The following is a 22,340-nucleotide window of genomic DNA, read 5'->3' as shown; positions in this document are numbered from 1 at the left end:
TGTGACTTTACAATAATTTTATTGGGAGATGGTATCTAGTTAGGGTTGTGTGGGAGATGACTTTAACAGGTGATTTATGATGAAATTTGAAAACACCAAAGGCCTTCGACAAGAAATTTTGGGAGAAAATTTAGTTCCACTTTCTAATGATAATAGAAAGAAGAAGATGATTCATATGACAGTATGTAGTAGAATTGTGATGGTTTCCAATTTCAACTACTGTGGACTATCTGAGGGTATTGATTATGATGTAAAGGCCCACAGGATCACACCAAGTTGTTTCAGTTGTGGGAATGAAAATCTCTCTCTCAAAGAAGTCTTCCTATAAAAGACAGACCACACATCTCTGCCTAGTCTTACTAGCCAGCCTGCAATATGGAAACTTGTCTCTTCCCTATTTACAGGTAGGCCACCACTACCAACCAGATATTTACAGGGATTCTGGGAAAGTATGCTGGTTCTCATGCTTGCAATAATAACTATTCAAACCCATGAGCCATCTTCCCAAACTCTGGAAATTACATTTTAGAGAAAAGTATAACTATCATGTAAGGGAAATGTTCATAATGGTCAACAAGTGACACAGGCAACTTCTACTATACCTGTTTAGAGAGCCAGGTGTCAGACGTCATCTCGTATTTCTGAAACAGAACAATTGCCTCATGAAGCATCTAAGATGAACATGAGCATTCACCCATGCAACCTTTCTTATGTTCTTCTCTTCAGACCTTTACTCTCTCTTCATCTAGAGAAATCCCTTCATAGATCCATCCCATTGGTAATATTGATTTGAAAAGGAGAAATGCAGCCTTTTGATGAGGGTACCTCTCAAGAGCACATCAACATGGTGGTACAGCTATGTTTTATTGCATGCTTCAAAATTTAGTAAACCACCAGACCCTGCTGTGTCCTGCTTTGTAGACATCATCTAGGAACAATATTAAGTCTCCAGCAGAGCTGGGCAAACAGTAAGCAGTAAAATTCAAAATCTAAAATACTTTTAATTAACTCACTCTTAGTCATAATCATTTTTCTCATTAGCACTCATTCATTGTTACAGAAAAAAATCCAACCTATGACATGTCAGATTTGATTTTCCCATGAAATATCTTGTAAATGGTTATAGCCAAGATCATTTCAAAAGCCAGATTTGACCAATTAATTAAGTAGATAAAATATTTTAGAAATAATGTTGTTTCACCATGACATAAAGCTCATGTTTGTTGAAACATACAAATACATATTTTAAAAGGGAATCAAATTAAGAAACCTTAATGTACTGGACATGGTTCTTCTCTACATGAGGAAAGGCTCATTTCAAACTGTTCATACTATTTTCATATTTTATATCACTTGTTGATTCTAAACACACATTATTATATGCTTTAAAATTGATCCATTTCTCTTAAATGATGTATTATTAATCATGTGTACATAAGTTTCTATCATGGGTACATTCCCTTCAGAGTCCAAAAGAAAGCATCAGATCCTTGGAGCTCTCCTTACATGGTTGTGAATCTCCTAACATGGATACTAGGAACTCAACTGTAGTCCTCTGGAAGAACATCAAGCACTCATAACCACAGAAGCAGAATGCTGGCCTCAATCACTTTCTTTTTCCAAGCATGTGTTTTCAGTGTTTCACTACATATGGCTTCCTGCACACATTAGAAATCATCTAAACAAATTATTCTTCAATTTTCCATGTCCTCTAAAGCAATGCCCATTCATTATACCCAAGATATAAAATATTGATATTTTATTAGTGCTACCCCAGTTTTCTTAGGACTGCAATGCTAAATTCGTACATGCTGTCATTCATTATACAATTTAAATGTACAGAAAATTAAACTTTTAAACCCAGACACAGCATAAAATCACCACAGATTTGATAATGTTTTAAATAAACATAATGACACTCATGAGAATGTGTAGCGTGTTAACTTATCCTTCTGGTCATGTAGTAAAAGTACTTAGAGTGTCCTTGCATACATGGGGTAATAAGATTCTCTGGTTGAGCCAGTTTTGCATCCCACCTGTAAAGCAAACACTCTACTAAAGAACACTAACACTTCTATGCAGGACAAGTTTAAAATGACTAGGTGGTCAGTTGAGTAACAATCCACCTAGAACAGTTTATCAAATACAACAGAAAGTCTGGCCAATCTATAATATAACCATATGGAATATAATGTTTGGGAGGATGTTACTAATGCAATAATGTAACATGGAATGCATAGCTACTATTCAGTCAGTAATGGTAGCTTTCACTATCCAAGTTTCACTCAAGTTATTCAAGAATGACAAACTGCTGCATATTTAATTCTCCTCTTGAAAAAATTATTTAGGAAGTGTGTTTCTAGAATGTTCACAGAAAATGAAATGTACAGATCTCTAAGAAAATAGTCTTCTAATCTTGTCCCTATAGATTGGATTTTCTGGTTCTAGGAAGCCAGATAATTGAACCATGAATCATCTGTTTGTTAGTGTCAGGCTTCTTTCTTGAGACACTTTTGAGATGTATCCCTCTCTTGTTGCTGTTGTTGTTGTTTTGATTGTATCATCATGTTATAATTGTATCTATCTATCTATCTATCTATCTATCTATCTATCTATCTATCTATATATCTTTGTGTTAATGAAGTGGGGTGTGTGTGTCTGTGTGTGTGCCTCTCTCCTCTCTCTCTCTCTCTCTCTCTCTCTCTCTCTCTCTCTCTCTCTGTTCATATGTGTGTGACTTTAGCTTTAGGTGTAGCTATGTCATGGCTCTTGTTTGGAAGTCAGAGGACAATGCCAGGTAGCAGTACTTGTCTTCCACCATATTTAAATCAAGGTCTCTTGTTTGCTACTGTCCATGCCAGGCTACCTGGCTGGTGAGGTTTTTAGTATTTTCTAGCTTCCACCACGTGTACTGCACTGAAGAGACAGGATTACAGATACCGATACCCTCTACTGCATCAACCTTACTAGACTTCTAGGGATCTGAATTCATGTCCTCATGCAGCATAGCAAACACTTTACTCAGAGACACATCTCCCTAATCCATATAACTACTCCTTTTTAAATGGCTGGGTGGAAGTCTATCAAATACATCAATATTGCTTAGTATTTAATCTATTCCTTGCTAATGGAATGTTTCCTACCAGCATCTTTTACCCACAGTGAATAAAATATTGCTAATGTTTTATTTTCCCTGCAAATTATTTTATAAATGTGATTTTACTTTTGTTCTAATAGTAATGAAATGACCAAGCAAGAGTTCATATAAGTTTACTCTATAAAATATTTTATTATGCATTTTTACATTTTTGTTTAATTCAAGTTGATCTTCAAAATGTATTTTAATGGAATTGAATTATTTTCAGTTTTACCTGCAAAAATTACAAATTTTAATGTCCCATGATTCATGAATTCTGTTTAGTTTTGAGTTGATATTTTAATTTATTCATTCTCCTGTGTACTATTATCTCAAGATTTTAGTCTACATTTCCTTAATAGGATAAGGACAAACAAATATCACATAGTTGTTATTTTTGTCATAAGTGTCTATTCATATACTCTGTTGTATGGGTTGTTTAGTTGTTGAATGGGTACATTGTATTTAGCGTATTATTTGTGTGTGATGCCTTTAAGAAAACAGTTTTATCAGCTTTGGTTTTGTTAGTCATTTTCAAAACAGTTCCTGATGAATTTCTGATTTTAATGAATTTCCATAGTTTTTCTACAATTGGTGATTATTTGGCTTGTTAAATAGAATAGAATTGTATTATTTTTCCTGCCTCTGTGATTAAATAAATATCTGACAAGAGAAAATTTATCTTAATAAATAGTTCATTGCAGATTATATTATGAGTGATATGATACACTAAAGCAGGTAAGGCATGAGGCAGGGGCAGGGGCAGGGGCAGGGGCAGGGGCAGGGGCAGGGCCAGGGCCAGGGCCAGGGCCAGGGCCAGGGCCAGGGCCAGGGCCAGGGCCAGGGGCAGGGGCAGGGGCAGGGGCAGGGCAGGGGCAGGGGCAGGGGCTTGGCCAGGGGCAGGGGCAGGGGCAGGGGCAGGGGCAGGGGCAGGGGCAGGGGCAGGGGCAGGGGCTTGGCCAGGGGCAGGGGCAGGGGCAGAGACAGGGGCAGGGGCAGGGGCAAGGACAGGGACGGGGCAGGGACAGGGGCAGGAGCAGGGGACAGACTGGTCACATTTCATTCAAACACAGTAGGAAGAGACCAAACAGGAGGCAGGGATGACTACCAATTCTCTACCTACTAGAGCTTTCACACATTACTACCAACTGGGAACAAAGTTCAGACAAATGAGCCTATGGGGAACATCTGATATTTAAGCCACAACCTCAGTTATAGTCTATAACTTCCTCTGGAAATTTGACATTATGCCACATTGGATTTAAGGGTGTAGTTGATCTCAAAATGACATTAGATCTTTATGAAATAGTTGATAGTTTCTTTCTATGTGGTTAAAATTGTTTTATTTACCCTATAAAATATGTATCAACTGATACAATAAATGATGGCCCATTTTCTGCAAACAATGTGATTCAGTTGATAGCTTCCCTGTCTCTGCTCACCTCTCATCAGTAAGAGTACACAGATTTTGAGTTATTTTTGCAGACAGTTTGTCCAGTCCATCTAATTTTCTTGTTTGTAGGAAGATTTTGAATTATTTACATGTATAGATTTCCAAATAAATTTATTTTACCTTTTTCTTGAGGTGGTTTCTGTGTGTGTGTGTGTGCGTGCACACACACACACACACACACACATATACACGCACGTGTGCACATAACATGTATATGGAGGTCAAAAGCCAGCACTCCTGAGTGTTTTTTCTACTTCCATCATATAGATCCTGGGAATGTACTCATATCTTCAAGTTTGTCATCAGACTCCTTACCCTTTAAAACACCTCTTTGGATCCATTATTATATATTTTTAAATTAATTTTTATTTTACTGAAAGCAAATCTGAGAAAACTAGGTATGATGGTACACACCTGTCACCCAACATTCAGCCAGTTAAGGCTAGAATATCAGAAGGTCAAGGCCTTCCTCCATGACATACTGAGGTCAGCAAAGAATACATAAAAAGCTTTCCGAAACAGTTCAGCCAGGAGGGACTGAAGGAACTTTAACTTGTAATATGTTGAAGTTGGAATAGAACTGATTATTTAGCATTATTAAGTCCTTCAACTCGAGAACATTTACTTAACATTTTTAAAATGTCTCTTATTGAGATGTTTAAAATTATCCTGGAATATTTAATATTTAAATGTCTAAATGCATCTTAGTTTACCCACCTCTTAGTATTATTACAATAGAAATGCATTTTGTTTCATTCTCTGAATTCTTTATTTTGAAACAAGTTAAAGTTACAGAAGAATTAAGGCCAGTTTTAGAAAATGTATTCATTAGACATATTTAACAATTGCTTAATTTTTTTGTTTGTTTCTTTATTGATGTATTGTACTCCTCTAATTTGTAAAGATTTCAAAGACTAAAAAAATTTTTTTTAAATATGAATGCATATGGTCTTTGTAGAGATTCGTTGGTTTTTATGTACTCAAAATTACTATGTGAACTGAAGAGTTACTATTGTTAAGTTTTCAAAACTTCCTCACTTTACTCTTGGACAATTTGTTCTCATGGAGATTTCAATGACGTATTGAATTTGATTCCCACTACCCACATGGCAGCTTAAAACTGCCTGTAAGTTATTCCATATCATATGTATCAGTCTGCTTCTAGCGTTCTGGCTTTTGTGGGCCTCCACTCACATATACATTGTCACACACAGTCAAAACTGCATACACAAGTGATGTATTCATCCCCACCTGTGAGTTCACTAACCCCAGGATGTCCACAGTGATGAGCTATACATTGGAATTTGCAGGCCCTTTCTCACTAAAGATGGTGTTTTGTTTTGTTTGTTTGTCTCTCAAAGTATTTGATCAAACAAGACAAACAAAACACAACTGGATGGGCATTAAAGGTCATAAGTACATATTAAGTAATATATTTCTATTTCTTTCAACTCATTATGCTAGAGTTTATCATAAGTTTCAGCTTCTTTTCTGTGTAGCTCTTTAATTCACACAGTATTCTGGATTTCTCTGTTTTTAAATTTTTTAAAATGTTATCTATTTAAATACATTTGCAATTTTCCTTTTTTGTCACCTTTGGAGACAGGGTCTCACTTTGAATTGAGCTTGTTTTCCAGCTTCTACTGTTCATGACAACTTTCCCAGTGTTTGATTACATGCATGTCCTATTACTCAATCTAGTCATGAGTGTGCTTTGATTTACGTTTAGTTCTCTTTTTTTGAAATTCCAAGTATTTGGTGATTTACCACATATTTGTGATTGTATCTTTTTATTGTTAAAATTGTAGATTTATTATTTCTTTCTATATTTATATTTGTATTTATTTTATATGCAGTTGTTTATGCCTGCTTATCTGTATGTGGACCATGTGCCTGCAAATACCTGGAGAGAACAGAGAGTTTATTGATTTCCCTGGATCTTGAGTTACTAGTGGTTACCAGCAACCTGATGTGGGTGCTGGAAACTGAACTGGCATCCTCTGCAAAATCAGCAAGCACCCTTAACCACTGAACCATCTCTCTAGTCTCTTTGCTCTATTTGAGGCAGATGAACAGCCCTTCAGCTTTCAAAAAGTGGATTGGAGCTGGAAGATAGCTTGGCCATTAAAAGCTAAGGCTCAAACTTTTGAAGACAAAAGGATTACACACTTTGCTGTTGAATGACGTATTTTGTATCTAGTATTTCATATTCTGTTGTCAAAATACTTTGTAACTTTACTAGTATTTAGGCTACTATAACAGATAGATAGATAGATAGATAGATAGATAGATAGATAGATAGATAGATAGGTAGATAGATAGATAGATAGATAGATAGATAGATAGATAGAATTACCAGGGGATTTAATGGAATCGTATCAATTTCTTTCTCAGTGATTCCAGCTTGTTATGAATTTTGAAGCATTATTTTTATATATACAATTATTTAAATGGCAGATATTCCTAACTAGCCAATAGTGTATTGTGGCCAGATAACTATTAATCACTGGCTTAATTCCATTCCTCTAGTTTGATCAAATAATATAACACATTTCTTATGTGGTTATGCAATCCATCCCTTTAAGAAAATCAAATCTGAGGAATTTTGACAATGGATGCATATCAGTCAGAGATCTGTTAATCTAATCTGTTCTTTTCTGCCTTATGCTGTGTATGACAAAATGCAGACAATATTCTCCTAATTATGTCCTCTTATATTAATGCTGTTTTCTCTTAAGATACTTTGAATATTTCTACTAAATCTTTTATTTATAATAAGTTCATTATGAGCTTTTAAATTATTGTTTATCATTACATTGCTTTGGATTTACTGAATACTTGAACACATTGTACACATTCATAAAAGAGAAATATTATATCATTTTGCTTTCAGTGTTTATTACTCCAGTATCTATATTCTAGAATTTTCTACATATAATTTCACATGTATATAAATTTACATTGCTATACATATTGTTAATGTTTCCATGTAATTGAGGTAAGAGGCACATAAGTATCAAGGTGTACATTCTCTGTGATCTGGATTTCGGATATGTTATGACCAGCTGTTTCAAACTCTTGTGGCTGTGACTTGCCCACAGTGATTGACTATACACTGAAATTGTATTTTTGCTTTCAGAAATTCACATTTCGTTCTATTTTTTTTTTGTTTTCTTCAAAAACTGTGTCTAATGTGCTTAGACCCATCCAGTTCATTTTCACTTGAAATATTGTATATTTTTTAGTAGAAAGGTTTGATTTTTGATCTTTTCTTTGTATTTCAATACTGAAAATTTCATATGCATTTTCCTTAAAAGAACTGATTACTAAATAACTCTCTAATGGTTTGCAGAAATCCTGCTGACCCTAACATTGCTATTCTTAGGCATATTCCTACAGACTAGCTCTGAGGGGAAAAAATTGGGATATAATTCTCCAAACATATAGAATATTTTTCTTTTTATAAATTATGCACTGTTGAAAATTGTCTATTGAATTTTAATTTAATATTGAAAAGCTAAATTTTCTTCTGATAGATAACGCAATGTTTAAACACTGAGCCAAAGACAATAATATTTTCTCAAAATTAGTGGTGATCTTTTCTAGATATCCCACTTGTGTGTTTGAGCTTGCTAGACAAAACTGATTCTCGCTGTTCCCATAGAAGAGTGAGTCAGTCATGGTTTGCTTGGGTTTTGCTTCCATGCCCCTTATTCTCTACCAATACAAGGGAGATGATGGGACTTATCACTAGAGCACTTGCCTAGTATGGCCTGTCCCTTCTGTTATCTTATGCCTGAAAGCAGTTGTTTTATATAACTTTTAGTGGTTTTCTGAGGAAAGGATAACCAGCAATGATTTCATTTTTACATAATCCAAGAATCCGTTATTGATCCATCTTCTTTGTCAAGAGCCTTGAATGTGATATAATTTAAGTTATTGCATAGTTTATAGAGAGTAATTTTTGAAATTTAAATATACCCTAATTGTTACAATGACTGGAACAAAAGCCATTTTTGTCTTCTTTTAACTTCCTATAGGTATGGAAACACTACCACAGAGCTAGTATAAACTATACTGGGAAGTGGCCATCTCTAAAGTAAATTGGAAGGGTATGTCCGATAATATCAAGACAAAGACAAAATGTGAACAGAAATTCCCAACTGCAAAGATTTCCATAAGGTTTAAATAACCCATGTGCAGTGGACATTTATTCATTTATGTAGTTAAGAGCTAAGTGTGTTCTCCTTTACTTACTCTTGATGCTTCTGCCTTAAAAACTGGAAATAGTCAAGGGTATAGGGCAAAGTGTGCACTTTTGCTTAATATTTCATGTCTATATGTGTGTGGTGTGTAGGTATGCATGTTCACATATCTATGTTTGAACAGCATGTTGGAAACCAAATGGTGACATTAAGTATCTTAATTATTCTAATGTTGCATATTGAGGCAGGGTCTCTGGCTGAACCTGGAGCTCAGCAATTCAACAAGTGTAGCTAGTCAATCTATTCTTCTCATGCCCTGTCTTCACCTGCCAAATTTGAGGTTTCAAGGTGTCAACGACACTCGCCTGGAATTTATTTGGCTGATCAAGTGCTTGAGGCTGTGCAGAAGTGGCTCATACTTTGAGACACTGCCTCAGTCACAAAAGTATAGATATTATTTACTCCTTTTCCTTCTATCATTGGTAGAAAAAAAAAAGTCTTTGTATGGAACTCTAAGAAACCTGACTTCCAAAACAATAACTCCTAACCACTTTACCTTACCAAAAAAGATGGAAATAAATTAAACTCACCCTACTGCATGCCCCGGTTGTAGACTCACAGACTGTGAGGATGGAGATGTTCTGAGGCCGATTCAACCACCTGACCACTGTCCTGGTGTTGCTCACCCATTTAACCATGGTGATGTAATATTCTCTAGTTTGGAAAAAAAATAAAACTTACATTTAGAGCATGAGAATCAGTACAATACTAGTAAAAGCCATGTGGTTTTTTAGATGCAATGACTGAAACATCATAAGGATGTTGTATCTTGTTATTTAAATATTCACATACATAATTTAAAATAAGCTTAAATATGTATATATATGATAGGAGAAAATGTAAGAATGAATTATTTACCAGAAAAGCAGTTTTTGAAAAAGTAGAAACAAGTTTATACTTGACTTTTCAAAAAAAAGTTTATTGATTGGGACTAGAATGTGAAAAACACATATATAATTTTAACATTATGTTACATTTTGTTAAAAGAACCACTTATAGCTAATAAAAATACAAAACTTAATCTTGGCTTAATGGTTATTCCTCATACACAGACTTAATGTTTTTTTCTTATATATAAAGTTTTTGCCTATAGGGGTATTAATGGCATCTGTGTTGGTTAATCTTCTTGACAACTAGATAGTACTTTAGAATAAGTTAAATGACATATCTCTAGACATTCTTGTGAGAATTTCCATTTTATGAGTTGAAGACTGAATAAAAGGAGAAAGTGAGCTGAGGGCCAGCGTTCATCCTGCTACCATGACTGCCACCCCCCACCCCAGTGAGATGGTAAAAGAATATATCACTTGATCTGTGAGTTCAAACAAATGTTTCCTTTCTTTAATTGCTTTTATAAGTTATTTGATCACAGCAACAAGGAAAGTAACTAATACAGTTGAATGTGTTTTAGCAACTGCGGATTAAGAGTCAGTTTCAAACATTTAGTCGTAAAATTTTTATAATAGTGTTACTAATCTTGTTTCAAACAGTTAAAAGTAAAAAATGAAATCAAACTGAAGCATCTGACTGGGTATTAAATCTTTAGCATAGAAGGAATGTTAATTACTAGTATAATTATTTCCTCAAAGTGACAGGAGATTGTTATAAATATGTAATATAAATTTTATTTATAACATATTTTGATTTCATGTTTAGAAATTAACATAATGTATCATAAAACTCGGAGCTACCACATCTCAAAGCTCAATTATCATAGTTTGGCATACAATAAAAAGGAAAAAGCAACAACCTTTCTAGATACTTCCTCCATTCATAAGAGAGGAGCAGCATTAAAAAAAAAAACTGGAAAAGTGTCTTTTATGCTTGTTGTGTTAAAGCCGATGCTTATAGTCTACAGAGCTCCCTCAGCAGTTAACAGCACTTGCTGCACTATCCTAAAGCAAGGATTTCAGTAGCTAGCACCCTCATGGGTTAGCTTACAACCTCTTCTACCTCGAACTTTTGGATCTAATGCCCTCTTCTGGCCTATATGGGTACTGCATACACGTGATAGTCATATACAGGTAAACACAAATAAATAAAATTAAATCTTTAAAGAAATAAAATAAAATGTTTGTTTGCATTAATGAAAATATCATTTATAGATAGTAAAACCTGGTAGAGTAAATCTTTTGTTCTAGGGGAACCTGGGCAAGAGATCTAGGTACATGAATCTCACATTTTTTCCATGTTTTTCAGAACAGATACAGTTCCCTCTAAAAGTATTTGCTATCCTGTCAAAGTGAAGGTGTCAGCAGAAGAATGAGTATAACTTGCCACGGAGTGATATTTGACATATTCTTTTTCAAGTCTATTGAAAACATCTGGATGCTTTTTCACAACCAGCTATTTACAAATTGCCAAAAAACTCAAAGAAACCATAACACTAGTTTCTCTAAGCAGATAATGGAGCAACCTTGAATCACATGCACAGCTTGTTTGGATATATTCTTTTACCATCTCACTGGGCCAGGAGGTTCTAAAAGGAAGAGTGTCCTGCTCCACTTTCAATGTTTTGTTTCAACAAATTTATTTTGAGTATGTAATCACATTTGACAGTGTGACTACTAAAATGACTAAATGACCCAGAGAGGGCTTGGAGGTCTGAGTAGCTCATAAAATTCTTGTTATGTCACTCAAACACAGGAAGGAGGTTCAAATCATACATAACTCCTACACAGAAATATTAGAATGCACAGAGAAACACAAAGCAGAATTATAAGCATCAAGCTTTCATGAAATTTAGAAATTGAGCTTTGAGAAAAAGGAATGGTGTACCCTATACAAAATTAGGAAATGCATGGTTGAATTATAATTATTCAGATATTCCTGAATGGCAGATATAAATGGTCTAAAGTTGTACTAAAGTTAATATGAGTACTGTAAAAATTTATGAGCCTTGCCCCCAGTTGTATTAAAATTAACATGAACATTAGAAAGATTAATCAATGATTATAAAAAAATCAAAGTGTCTTCAGCTTTGGGAGGATACATTGGCAAATTAGTTTAAAAATTGAATATCAATCACAGAAAAAATTATCTCAATTGTCTAAACAGAGCAACATGGGACAAATTGAGATGTAGGAATAACAAGAATGAATTTTAAAGTAAATAACAGAACAGCAGAATTTCAATATTTGACTGAAATTCTCTTAGACCTACCTTGGTAATTCCTTCACAAAAAAGGATACGCTTTATCTATTGCATAGCCTGGCCTATAGGGGCTTCCAAAAAGATTTGATATTTGAAGAACAATTCAAATCCTAACCACACATTCCTGGTATCCGATGTTTGTAAGTGAATGTAAATTTAAATGTAAAAATTTTAAGATAAGGATAATTGTTTTGTAGTCAAACACTTATATTTATCTTTGATTAGATGATATAGTTAATTTATATGTGTTACCTCATGCTTACAAAATTTTATTCTAATATGTTATACCTTAGTATACACCTTATTTACTATCTAAGCATCACTTCTACTTGGTATCTTAAGTCTGAAAAGTGACAACCTTTTCTGAAAACAAATTTAGAGTTTTAAAAGGAACAGTTTCCAAATATTGAAAAGTAATATTAAGTTGATGCAAGTACATAACATGGAAGTTATCGCAGAGGTTGACATGTAGGCATTGAGAAAAGGCAGGCATGCTAGCTGAGTTACTCTCTCTGCTGTACACTTTCTGGACACCAGGATCCCAGATGCTACTTTGATTCTTGGCACACATACTCTTAGCTCATAAGCATAGGCTGAGTCATAGTAGCAGGGACAAGCAGGTTAAAGGGACACAACTCTAGCCTTCAGAGACTTTTTATCATAGTGTCCTCCTTGAGAAGATCCAAGTGTTCAAAGGTATGTGTAATGGAATCTCAGTATCACTTCAAGTATGGGTGTGACAGAATCAGACCTCTGTTGGTGGACTTTTTGCCTGCTTCCCTTCCTACCTTACTTCCTTTCTCTCTGAGTGTGTGTGTGTGTGTGTGTGTGTGTGTGTGTGTATAGATATGTGTATATGTGTATAGACATAAGTGGAGTGGAGGACAGAATTCAACTTCTATTGTCCTCCTTAGTCACTCTCTAACTCCACTCTCCTTTATTTATTTATTTTTTTTGCCATAGTATCTAAGTACCCTAGAGGCTCACCAATTCAACCAGACTATCCAACGAGCACTTGGGATCTTCATATTTTCATATTCGTCTTTTCTAATGCTAAGATTCTAAGTACAGACTACCCTTGAATCTGAATTCTGAGGACTAAACTCAGGACCTTCTTGTTGCACAACCAGCACTGTATTGGTTGAAACATCGCCCTACCCTCCCAACATCCTTGTTGTCATTGGCTTACTGTATAATCAATATTGTGTTTTTTCAAACATATCTGTGCACCTATACATGCTATTCTATTCCAGAGAATCCAGGAATTCTATCTTAAGTGTACTATTATGGCCCTCCTGACATACTCAGAATGGGTGTCATCCTAAGACATCTGTTGATATTAAACACCACTTGAATGAAAGGTTCTCTCATTCATTCCTATGAAAATAGATGAATGAATGACTTTCCTGAAGTCCAGATCCTTGTTAGAAGAATCATAAATTCAGACTAGACATGCCAAGCAACTAGGAACTGCAGAACAATACCATCAAGCCCAGTAGACAGGACCAGTCCAGAGTTACATCAGTGATGCAGGTAATGGGAGTAAACCTTTAATGAGTAAGTTAATGCTAAAAGACACAGAGTGAGGGGAGGAAAACAGACAATGATACAGGGCCAGAATGATGGCTCAATGGATACAGGTAATTGTTTTGCAACTAGAGTTCATTCCCAGGATCCACATGGTGGAAGATTTAAATCCACTGCAGCAAGCTGTCTTCAGACATACACACATATATCCCTACATATGTTTACATTTAAATAAAAAAATTAAAAAATATAATGCATCTTTTTCTCAAAAGAATACTATGGTTATCTAATGTCTTCATGACTCACCATAAAAGAGCATCTTTTTCTAGTACTAAAGTATATACATTTAATTTTCTACTAGTATTCTAGAAAAAAATCTAGTGTTTGCAATATCTTAAACTAATAGTGTAAGAATTTCCAAAATACCCCTACTTCTCCACATGATATAAACCATCCTATTTCCTCTGAGTTTGGATCTGGGGATATTGGAAGGAATTGTATCATTACGTTAGGTCATGTAGAGCTTAATTTTATCCAAAACCATCTGAAACTGGGTTTTGAATAAAGATGAGATGCATGATGATATGATGTGTATTATAGAATTTATGCTGAAGACATCCTGTCTGCATGGTCTATGTATATTTGATAATATGACTTAACAGGGTCAGGCATGAATCAGTGAAAATTAGTAAATAAAATGAAGAGAGAGAAGTAAAGACAGAGATTAGAGAAAGAAACGGACTTCCTCCAAGTTACCAAATAGTGTTAATTTAAACTAATTTATTTTTCAATTGTCTTCTAAAATTACATATTCTAGTGCAATGCATTTAATCATGTCCACCCCTTCCTCCCCAACCCCAAACTCTTTTGTGCACTCACTCTCACATGTTCCTTGTTTCATCTAAGTGCCAAAACTACAAAGTCACACCCTGTGACAGTTATCAAGTGGGATGTTTATTAAAGGAGACAGGTAAAGGAGTACACAGGCTACCTCTGGGTGTAGGAAGGGAAGAAGGGAAAGAAGCAATAGAAGCACAGCCCTTTATCATGGACATGGGATATGTGCAGGAGGATGTGAGATGAGAGACAAAACTGGAAATGTGTCACCTATGGGCACCTAATGATAATGTGTCTTGTTGTCACCAGGTACATTGGGTTGATCATGGAGGTGCCTGATGGTCCTATTGGCATGGCCATGGAAGTACCTGATTGTCAACAGTCCTCTAAAACCCATGACATCTTCTCTCTATATTTCTTTATATATGTATAACTCTCTCTCTCTTTCTCTCTCTCTCTCTCTCTCTCTCTCTCTCTCTCTCTCTCTCTCTCTCTCTCCATATAACACACTGAATCCAATTGATGGTACCAGCATATATCATCAGTGTAGGCCTGACCACTTAGATATGAGCTCATTACTGAAGACAACTGACACTCTTTCTTTTAGCAGCCATAGACTTCCAGAGTACACAGATGGGGCCTTTTAAGTCTTTCCTCTATTCATGCTGCGATGCTGACAGGTATTGTCTTGTGTAGGCAAGCAGATTACTAAGAGTTGATGTGTGTAGGATCCCTGTCAGGGCACTGTGAAAAGTTTCCTTATGGCATTCTTCCAACAAATATAGCATCAGTTTATGTTCCCTATCCCAATATGATTCTCCCCCACCCAGTTCCTTACTGTTCCCAACTTGAACCTCTACTTCACTTTCCACACTACTTCCTTAGTGTCTCTTTACTCCTCCTCAATGGGCCAAGTTTACTGGCCTCTACCTACATCTTTTCCTCTTCTTTTACTTTAATCCTCATTGTCATTTTATTTTGCTGTGTTTGAGACAAGGTCTTACATACCCCAGATTGATTTCAGAACTGTGAGAACACCCTGAACTTCTGACACCCTCCTACCTTTACCCTCCAAGGCTAGATTTACAGGAATACATCACCATACGCAGTTTTTATAGTGTTTATTATTGAACCAAGGGCCTTATTAATGCCAGCCGCATTCTATCAACAGAATTAAATTACAAGCCCCTCCAATGCCTTTATTATAAAACAACTCAAAGGTAAAGGAATAAAAAATTAATAGTTTCTATAATTGCTTTATCTTTCATTGTTTGAGAATCTCATACATGTAGATCATAACTTTGATGAAATCTATCACTCCTCTCCCTTCAGTTGCTCACTTGTTCCCCCACAGCTTCCTGTGTCTCTCAAAAATCTCACTGAGTAGACTTAGTGCTTCATTCATGTGCATGGACATCAAATCATCTACTGCAGCCTACAAACCACTCAGAAGCCTCATCCTGTAAGAGAAGTGACTCTTCTTTACTCTGAAGATATCACCTGACAGTAATCCCAGTGATAGAAGCTAGTACTTTCAATGCCTTTTTCCAATCTTTGCTAGGATCAGTGCTGTTTTATATTGTACAGGTCTTTTACACGCTGCGCTGCTTGGTTTGTGATTAGACACTCACACCTGCTAAACCAAACTCAGAAATGGAACTTTCTGTTGGATTCATTCAACCCTACTATGCACAGTTTGTCAATTCTGAACCACTTTAAGTTTATTTTTTTCCTTTTGAATGTGGATAATGTACTCCGAGATTGCATGAAATGGTCTTATCTCTTTGGACTTGTGCTACCAAGTGCTACCAAGTGCTACCAAGTGATTGTATCACAGGCATTCATTCTCTCTATATTTTCTATTTCCTATTCTTTAGAAAAACAAGTTTATATTAGATAATTAAAAGAGTGTCCTTAATCAGAAGCATAACCAACAGCTTCCATACACATCAGAGTGTAATATTTGTAAATGTGCACAAATGTGATTAATATTCCCCAAATACGTCAACATTTAAATACATTTTTCAACAATCAGACACTTTGTGTTGATTATAGATATCATCAAAACAAACATTACCCTTAGTCCCATTTTACCAAAAATAGTGTGGGTTATGCTGTGTACATACATATGTAGTGTAGACTATACTATAATCATATATATGTAGCTTAGCTATAAACAATATTCTCACAAAAGGGGGGGTTGATGGATTGTAAAGGAAATGAGATAGGTTTGCTCTCTATGAACATCTAATCTCTAAGATTAGCTATAGGTTTCATCTCTGGGGACTTGTTAAATTGATTATTACACTGAATGAAACTCCTTAGAAATTTGAGACCTTTAGGACTTTAGAGTATAAATGATTAATTATCTGGTTGGTTCTAAAGATGTTTTATATATTAAATTTATGATTGTGACTTATATACTTGTTTATCTGGATACGTTTATTCAGAGGTGTGCATGTTACAGTGTGTGTGTTGGGGACTAGGTAGAGAAATGACAGCCTGAAATGATTCATCTACATTTACAATGTTTAAAACAGGGTCTCTTGCTGTTTGACACTGTGGCCTCCAGGTTTGTTGGCCCATGAGCTTCCAGCTATTCTCTTGTTTCTGGCTACCATCTTACCACAGATGCACTGACAGATACACAATATAATATCTGTCTCTATGTGTATTCTAAGGATCTAAATTCTTTCCTTATGAGATTTATATCCTGAGCCATCTCCCCAGGACCTGTTCAAATGTTATGAATATAAGGGCTTCTGATCTTGAAATAAATCACAATTCGTTCGACTGCTCTGCTTGTAGAAGAACAACAAATGGTAATCTACGTACAGTTTAGGAATTTAGTCTTTTTGGGTTTGTTGTTGTTATCTGTTTGCTTGTTTGTTTTTAGACTAATGCTCATGTAGCTGAGGATATCTTAGTTCTCCCTGTAAAGCTGAGGATAATAGTGAAATTCTGAACCTCCCCACTCTCCTTTCTAGGACTGAGGCTGAATATGTGTTTCACCTTATCGAGTTAATGCAGTGCTAGGGGTCTATAATATGCAGGACTTAACTCATGCCTGGCAATCACTCTATCAACTGAGCTGCATCCATAATCACTGATTTCTCCCTTCTAAACAGCACCATTTAAAAAGAATGGAGCAACTGTAACCTGGAAAATTAATATCTGTCTTCATCTTCAATTCTCCAGCCATCGTTCTTTCCCAAACACTAGTATCTTTCATCATTTTGTGGTACCTCTAATCACCTTGAGACTAACCACTTCTTGGGAAGAGCCAGACACCCAGAATGACTTCATTCCTCACGGATAGAGGCAACCTCAGCTTCATTTCCTAGTTTAATGGTGGTGCTGATCACATCATTCTCTAAATGGCAACAAAATGATAATTGGATGGGAAATATCTAATTTCTCCTTTAAAATCGAATTGAAATTGCCTACCTTGATTTAAAAATGTCGGGTGGCATCAGCTCCAAAGTATGAGTTGGTCCATACAGGTTTACAACATATAACTTCACTGATGGGTTCGCTTGACCTGCCTTTGAAAAAATAAAAGCTGTAATATGTAATATATAAGCATTAGCCTATGTTAAAGCAAAGAAGAAAACAGAAACTTCAACTGGTTTAATTTCTTGCTGACTCTGTCTCTGTCTCTCTGTCTCTGTCTTTCTGTCTGTCTGTCTCTCTCTCTCTCTCTCTCTCTCTCTCTCTCTCTCTCTCTCTCTGTGTGTGTGTGTGTGTATGTGTGTGTGTGGGGGGTGTGTGTGTGGGTGTTCCCTTTTACTTGGGATAAAAAGTTAATTTCTTTGAAATAGAAATCATTTTTCAATTCATCCAACTGATTACTTTCAATTTTCTTTTTTTTCAGATTGCTGCTTTTGGAGCATTTAAGACAGACAATTTAAGGTTATGGGAAATAGGGGTGGTTTTACTCATGAGGCGGTGCTGTTGAGCTCCTTTTGCAGAGCTGTAGAAGGTGTGGGCATGGAAAACAGCCAGTAGGCCAAGCAACTGCTTACATCATAGAACAAAGACCTCAGTATGAAGCTTTATACTGGAAGGGAAGAGAGGGAAGAGAAGGGAAGGGAAGATAAAGAACAAGGAAAGAAGCCAGTAGGAAATATGTGGTGAGTGGAAGAAAATGGGGATGAACAGGAAGAAAAGGACACAAAAAATGGAAAGAGAGAGGAAAAATAAGGGAACCAGAAAGAAAAGGGAAGGGAACAGAAAAGGAGAAGGCAGGGAAAAGTCCCATCTACAAGGACTGTAGATATCCTACCCATAACAGACATGTTGTCCTCTGACCCACACATGTGTGCCAACACACAAATACACAAATAAGTACCTCTAATTTAAAAATAAATACAGAAATATGAAAAATCTTACCCACATGCCTCAGATGCCACATGTTTAAAATTCAAAAGAGCTTAATGGATTCCATTGCATTAATGTGTCTCATCTTTTTTCTTTAAGCTTTACTGATTACTAAATGAGTGACTCATATATTAGAATAACCCTTGAGAGGTGCAGAAGCAGCCATCTCTGAGTGTGCAGCAGGAAGAGTAGAAATGCATGTATAATTCATTTTCAGTTAATCAAAATTCCATTAAAGGAACAATAACTACCAAGTATGGTGGCTGGTACACTTCTAGTTTGTAACATGTTCTAAAGGATTATGGCTTAGATTTATCACTGAATGACCCTACTTCAGTGCAAGATTATTCTAATCATTTTTCTAGATGCAAATAAAGATGCTAAAGTGAATTCACTAATTCTAAGAGAGCTGAGACTTAAACACACAAACTAGTTATTCCTTGTGTTAACTCCCAGGCAATGACAAATAGTTGCAGAATACTCTGTGAGCAAGAAAGGAACAGTCAGCAACTTTGGGTATGTCTCAATCAGTTTATGTAGTGGAATGAAAGAAAGATCCCATGCTGAGCCTGGGGAGTTCCTCAGTGGTTAGATCACTTGTCATGCTAACAGGAGAACTGGAGTTAGGGTCCCCAACTCCTAAGTAAATAGGAGATGAGCTTGGTGGTTCTCTTTTTCTGCCACAGACTCAGAGACAGCTGTTTCATTTAAATATGCGTCACCAATTTAGTAATATTAGTAAAGCATAAAGGGTAAAACTGGGCACATTAATGCAATAAGATTCCAACCAGAGAAGGTAGTAAAGGGATCTCCAAAGAAAGCTGAAAAACAAGACTAGTCATATCATTGAGTTCTGGGTTTGATTAAGAGACCCAATATCAATAAATAAAATGAGAGAGTAATTTAGGATTATTCCTGGCATTAACCTTGGTCCTGCACATACACACACTCATGCATCCACAAACATACAAAACAAAGGAATCCCATGACTACTAAAAGCGATTATGGAGATCATAATTGACATACATTTTTGTTTGGTTATTTCTTTAGTTAGATCAAGTGATTTAAAATTTAAACCACGCTTTATGAGGGAACATGATGATGTAGACACTTCATTGCTAACAGCACCAATTTGTATTATCTCAGACCTTGCAAACACAAATCCCTGGTCCCTAGCTTAAAGACCTAGAATTAGACACTCCAAGTGTGGATCTAAATATCTGTGTTTTAACTAGAGTCCCAAGTGATCAGGAAACAATTTTGATCAAACATTGTTCCATGTCTGTATATCTATTCTTTACCTATGACCTCTAATCATCTATTATCTGTATCAAATACCTATCACTTATTGGTACTTTATCTTCTAACATTTCTTCTCTATTATCATCTATTCATCATTTTCAACACATATATTAATCTTTTATTACCACCACACATTTATTATTTATATGCCAATTATCTACCATATAACACATCTATTATATCATTTATATCTCTAACATCTCTTATCAATCCATTTTTTATGATCTGTCTACCTATCATCTATCTATCTACCTATCTACCAATCTATTTATCTATCATCTGTCTAATCTTTTTTGTAATCTATCACATACCTTTCATTATCTTTTGACATCTATTTATCACCTATCTATTCCCTACCCATCACATAAAAACCTCTCTGTCTTACTTAGTGTTATTATTGCTTTGATGAAGTGTCATTACTTGAGGAGAAAATGGTTTATTTTGCTCATAACACCATATAATATTTCATCATCAAAAGCAGTGAGGACAGGGACTCACATAAGGCAGGAGCCTGGAAGCGAGTACTTTTGCAGGGGGCATTGAGGGGTGTGCTGCTTACTGGCTTTATCAGACTGTTTTCTTGTAAAATCAAGGGCCACCAACTCAAGAACGGCATTACCCATCATAGGCTGGGCCCATCTCCCATCAGCCACAAATTACGAAAATGTTCTATAAGCTTGCCTACAATCCGATCATCATTTGTCTGTCATCTATCATCACTTTTCAAACTACCAGTTATTTTCTAATCTATCTCTTCTAACATCTACCACCTTCTATCTTTTTTATATAATATATAATTTTTCTGTCAACTACTCTCTTCTATATTATCCAACTATCTATCTATCTATCTATCTATCTATCTATCTATCTATCATATATCTATTATTTATCCATAAATATACCTACCCTGTTGCTAACTAAGCATGCCTGACTAGCTGTCAGAAGATAGTTTTCTTGAGACTAAATCCAGAAGGGCTGTAACTCGCCTTTAACACAAGGTTGACATGACCAATGCTTCATCTAAATCTTAAATCTGTGAGTCAGAGAAATCTAAGCTAAATTTGTCTCTGCTATACTGTACCATAAGTATATGATTAAAATTCTAATGTACAGTTTACTTAATTTTCAAATTAGAGATATTCATCTGAGAATATGTCAAAAATTAGACATTGTGTGAAAGAAATGTTTTCTTTCTTTGGATAAAATGTTATAGTTTTGTTACATAAAGTAACAAAAATATGGCTGACTAAACTATCTAAAAGAAGATATGGCAACAAACTAAAATGATTGGTGTTTTTATGACACAATTTTTACCCAGTTAGAGAAATTTTAATCATTTAATACACTAACTAGACAAATAAGGACATTAAAATAGATTGAACTTTCATGTGAACTGTTTTCAATAGTTTATGGTTTACTTTTCCAAAGACACACATTTCTTTAAGGCACTGATCATTTCTTTAAGGGAATCTGCCACTGAAAGTGTAAATTTGCACCTGTGCTGAATGACTGATAGCCCAATCAGCTTCCATCCGCATGCAAATTAAAAAGTGTATGGAGGAGACCATTTTTATATAAAGGCACCCCAGTGGAGCATCAGGCTGCCTCCCAAATTTGGCTATTCGGCACTTTATAATCTCAGTTAAAATTTTACATTTCCGTGGAGTTTGGAATTAAGCAAACCTAGTGAGTTCATTTTCACCTTTTAATATTCGAATCATTCAGAGAGTGTGCAAATGAGACAGCTCATCTCTTTGCCTTTCACAGTCCCATTTGCCACAAAGACTGCAAATCCACAGAATCCAGTCCTCCATGATTCTGAAATGCAAGCCTCAATAATAATTAACCTTGTTTTACTGGCAACTAAATTGTCATTAAACGAGATAATGTTTTAATTAAGAAGATTAACCTGAGGTTACAGAGAGAGAACTCTGCATATCCTTTGTGCTGAGTTGCTAATGGTAGGGTATTTTATGAGCACCAAATCGTGCTGAATTAAATAAAATCCAAATATATTTGTTTGGTGTAAGTGTTTCATCAGTAAATCTGATCATGTTGCGTTTTGCTGCACCAGTTTTTAAATCTAGCTTAATTTAAACAGCGATTTAATATGAACTCGGCATTGTCTTGATTTCTAAAGTGACACTTTCTGAAAGTTTATTGTATGCAAGCAAATTGAACCTGCATTTTTTATGGGAAAACTAATGATCATTTAGAACTATGGTAGATAGAAAGTTCGAAAATTAAATGGCATATTCAAAGAGATACTGAAATATTTTGTGAGTAG

The 22,340-nt window shown here is 35.4% G+C and overlaps 1 protein-coding gene across 5 annotated transcripts in view; it reads right to left on the bottom strand.

Moving 5' to 3' along the window:
• Positions 1-22,340, bottom strand: part of Dpp10 (dipeptidyl peptidase like 10) — a 1,453,779-nt gene that overhangs the window by 72,893 nt on the left and 1,358,546 nt on the right. For all 5 annotated transcript variants that reach the window (XM_028771467.1, XM_028771466.1, XM_028771465.1 and 2 more), the window contains 3 exons: positions 17,819-17,916; positions 9,385-9,508; positions 603-641 (listed from right to left, as the gene is read on the bottom strand). In XM_028771467.1, coding sequence (XP_028627300.1) covers positions 603-641; positions 9,385-9,508; positions 17,819-17,916 — 261 coding nt within the window. The remainder of the gene's footprint in view (positions 1-602; positions 642-9,384; positions 9,509-17,818; positions 17,917-22,340) is intronic.

The sequence above is a fragment of the Grammomys surdaster genome, unplaced genomic scaffold (assembly GCF_004785775.1).
Source record: "Grammomys surdaster isolate TR1022 unplaced genomic scaffold, NIH_TR_1.0 208, whole genome shotgun sequence".
NCBI classification, from domain to species: domain Eukaryota; kingdom Metazoa; phylum Chordata; class Mammalia; order Rodentia; family Muridae; genus Grammomys; species Grammomys surdaster.
Note: the sequence above shows the minus strand (reverse complement) of the source record. Positions and strands in the feature narration are given on the sequence as shown.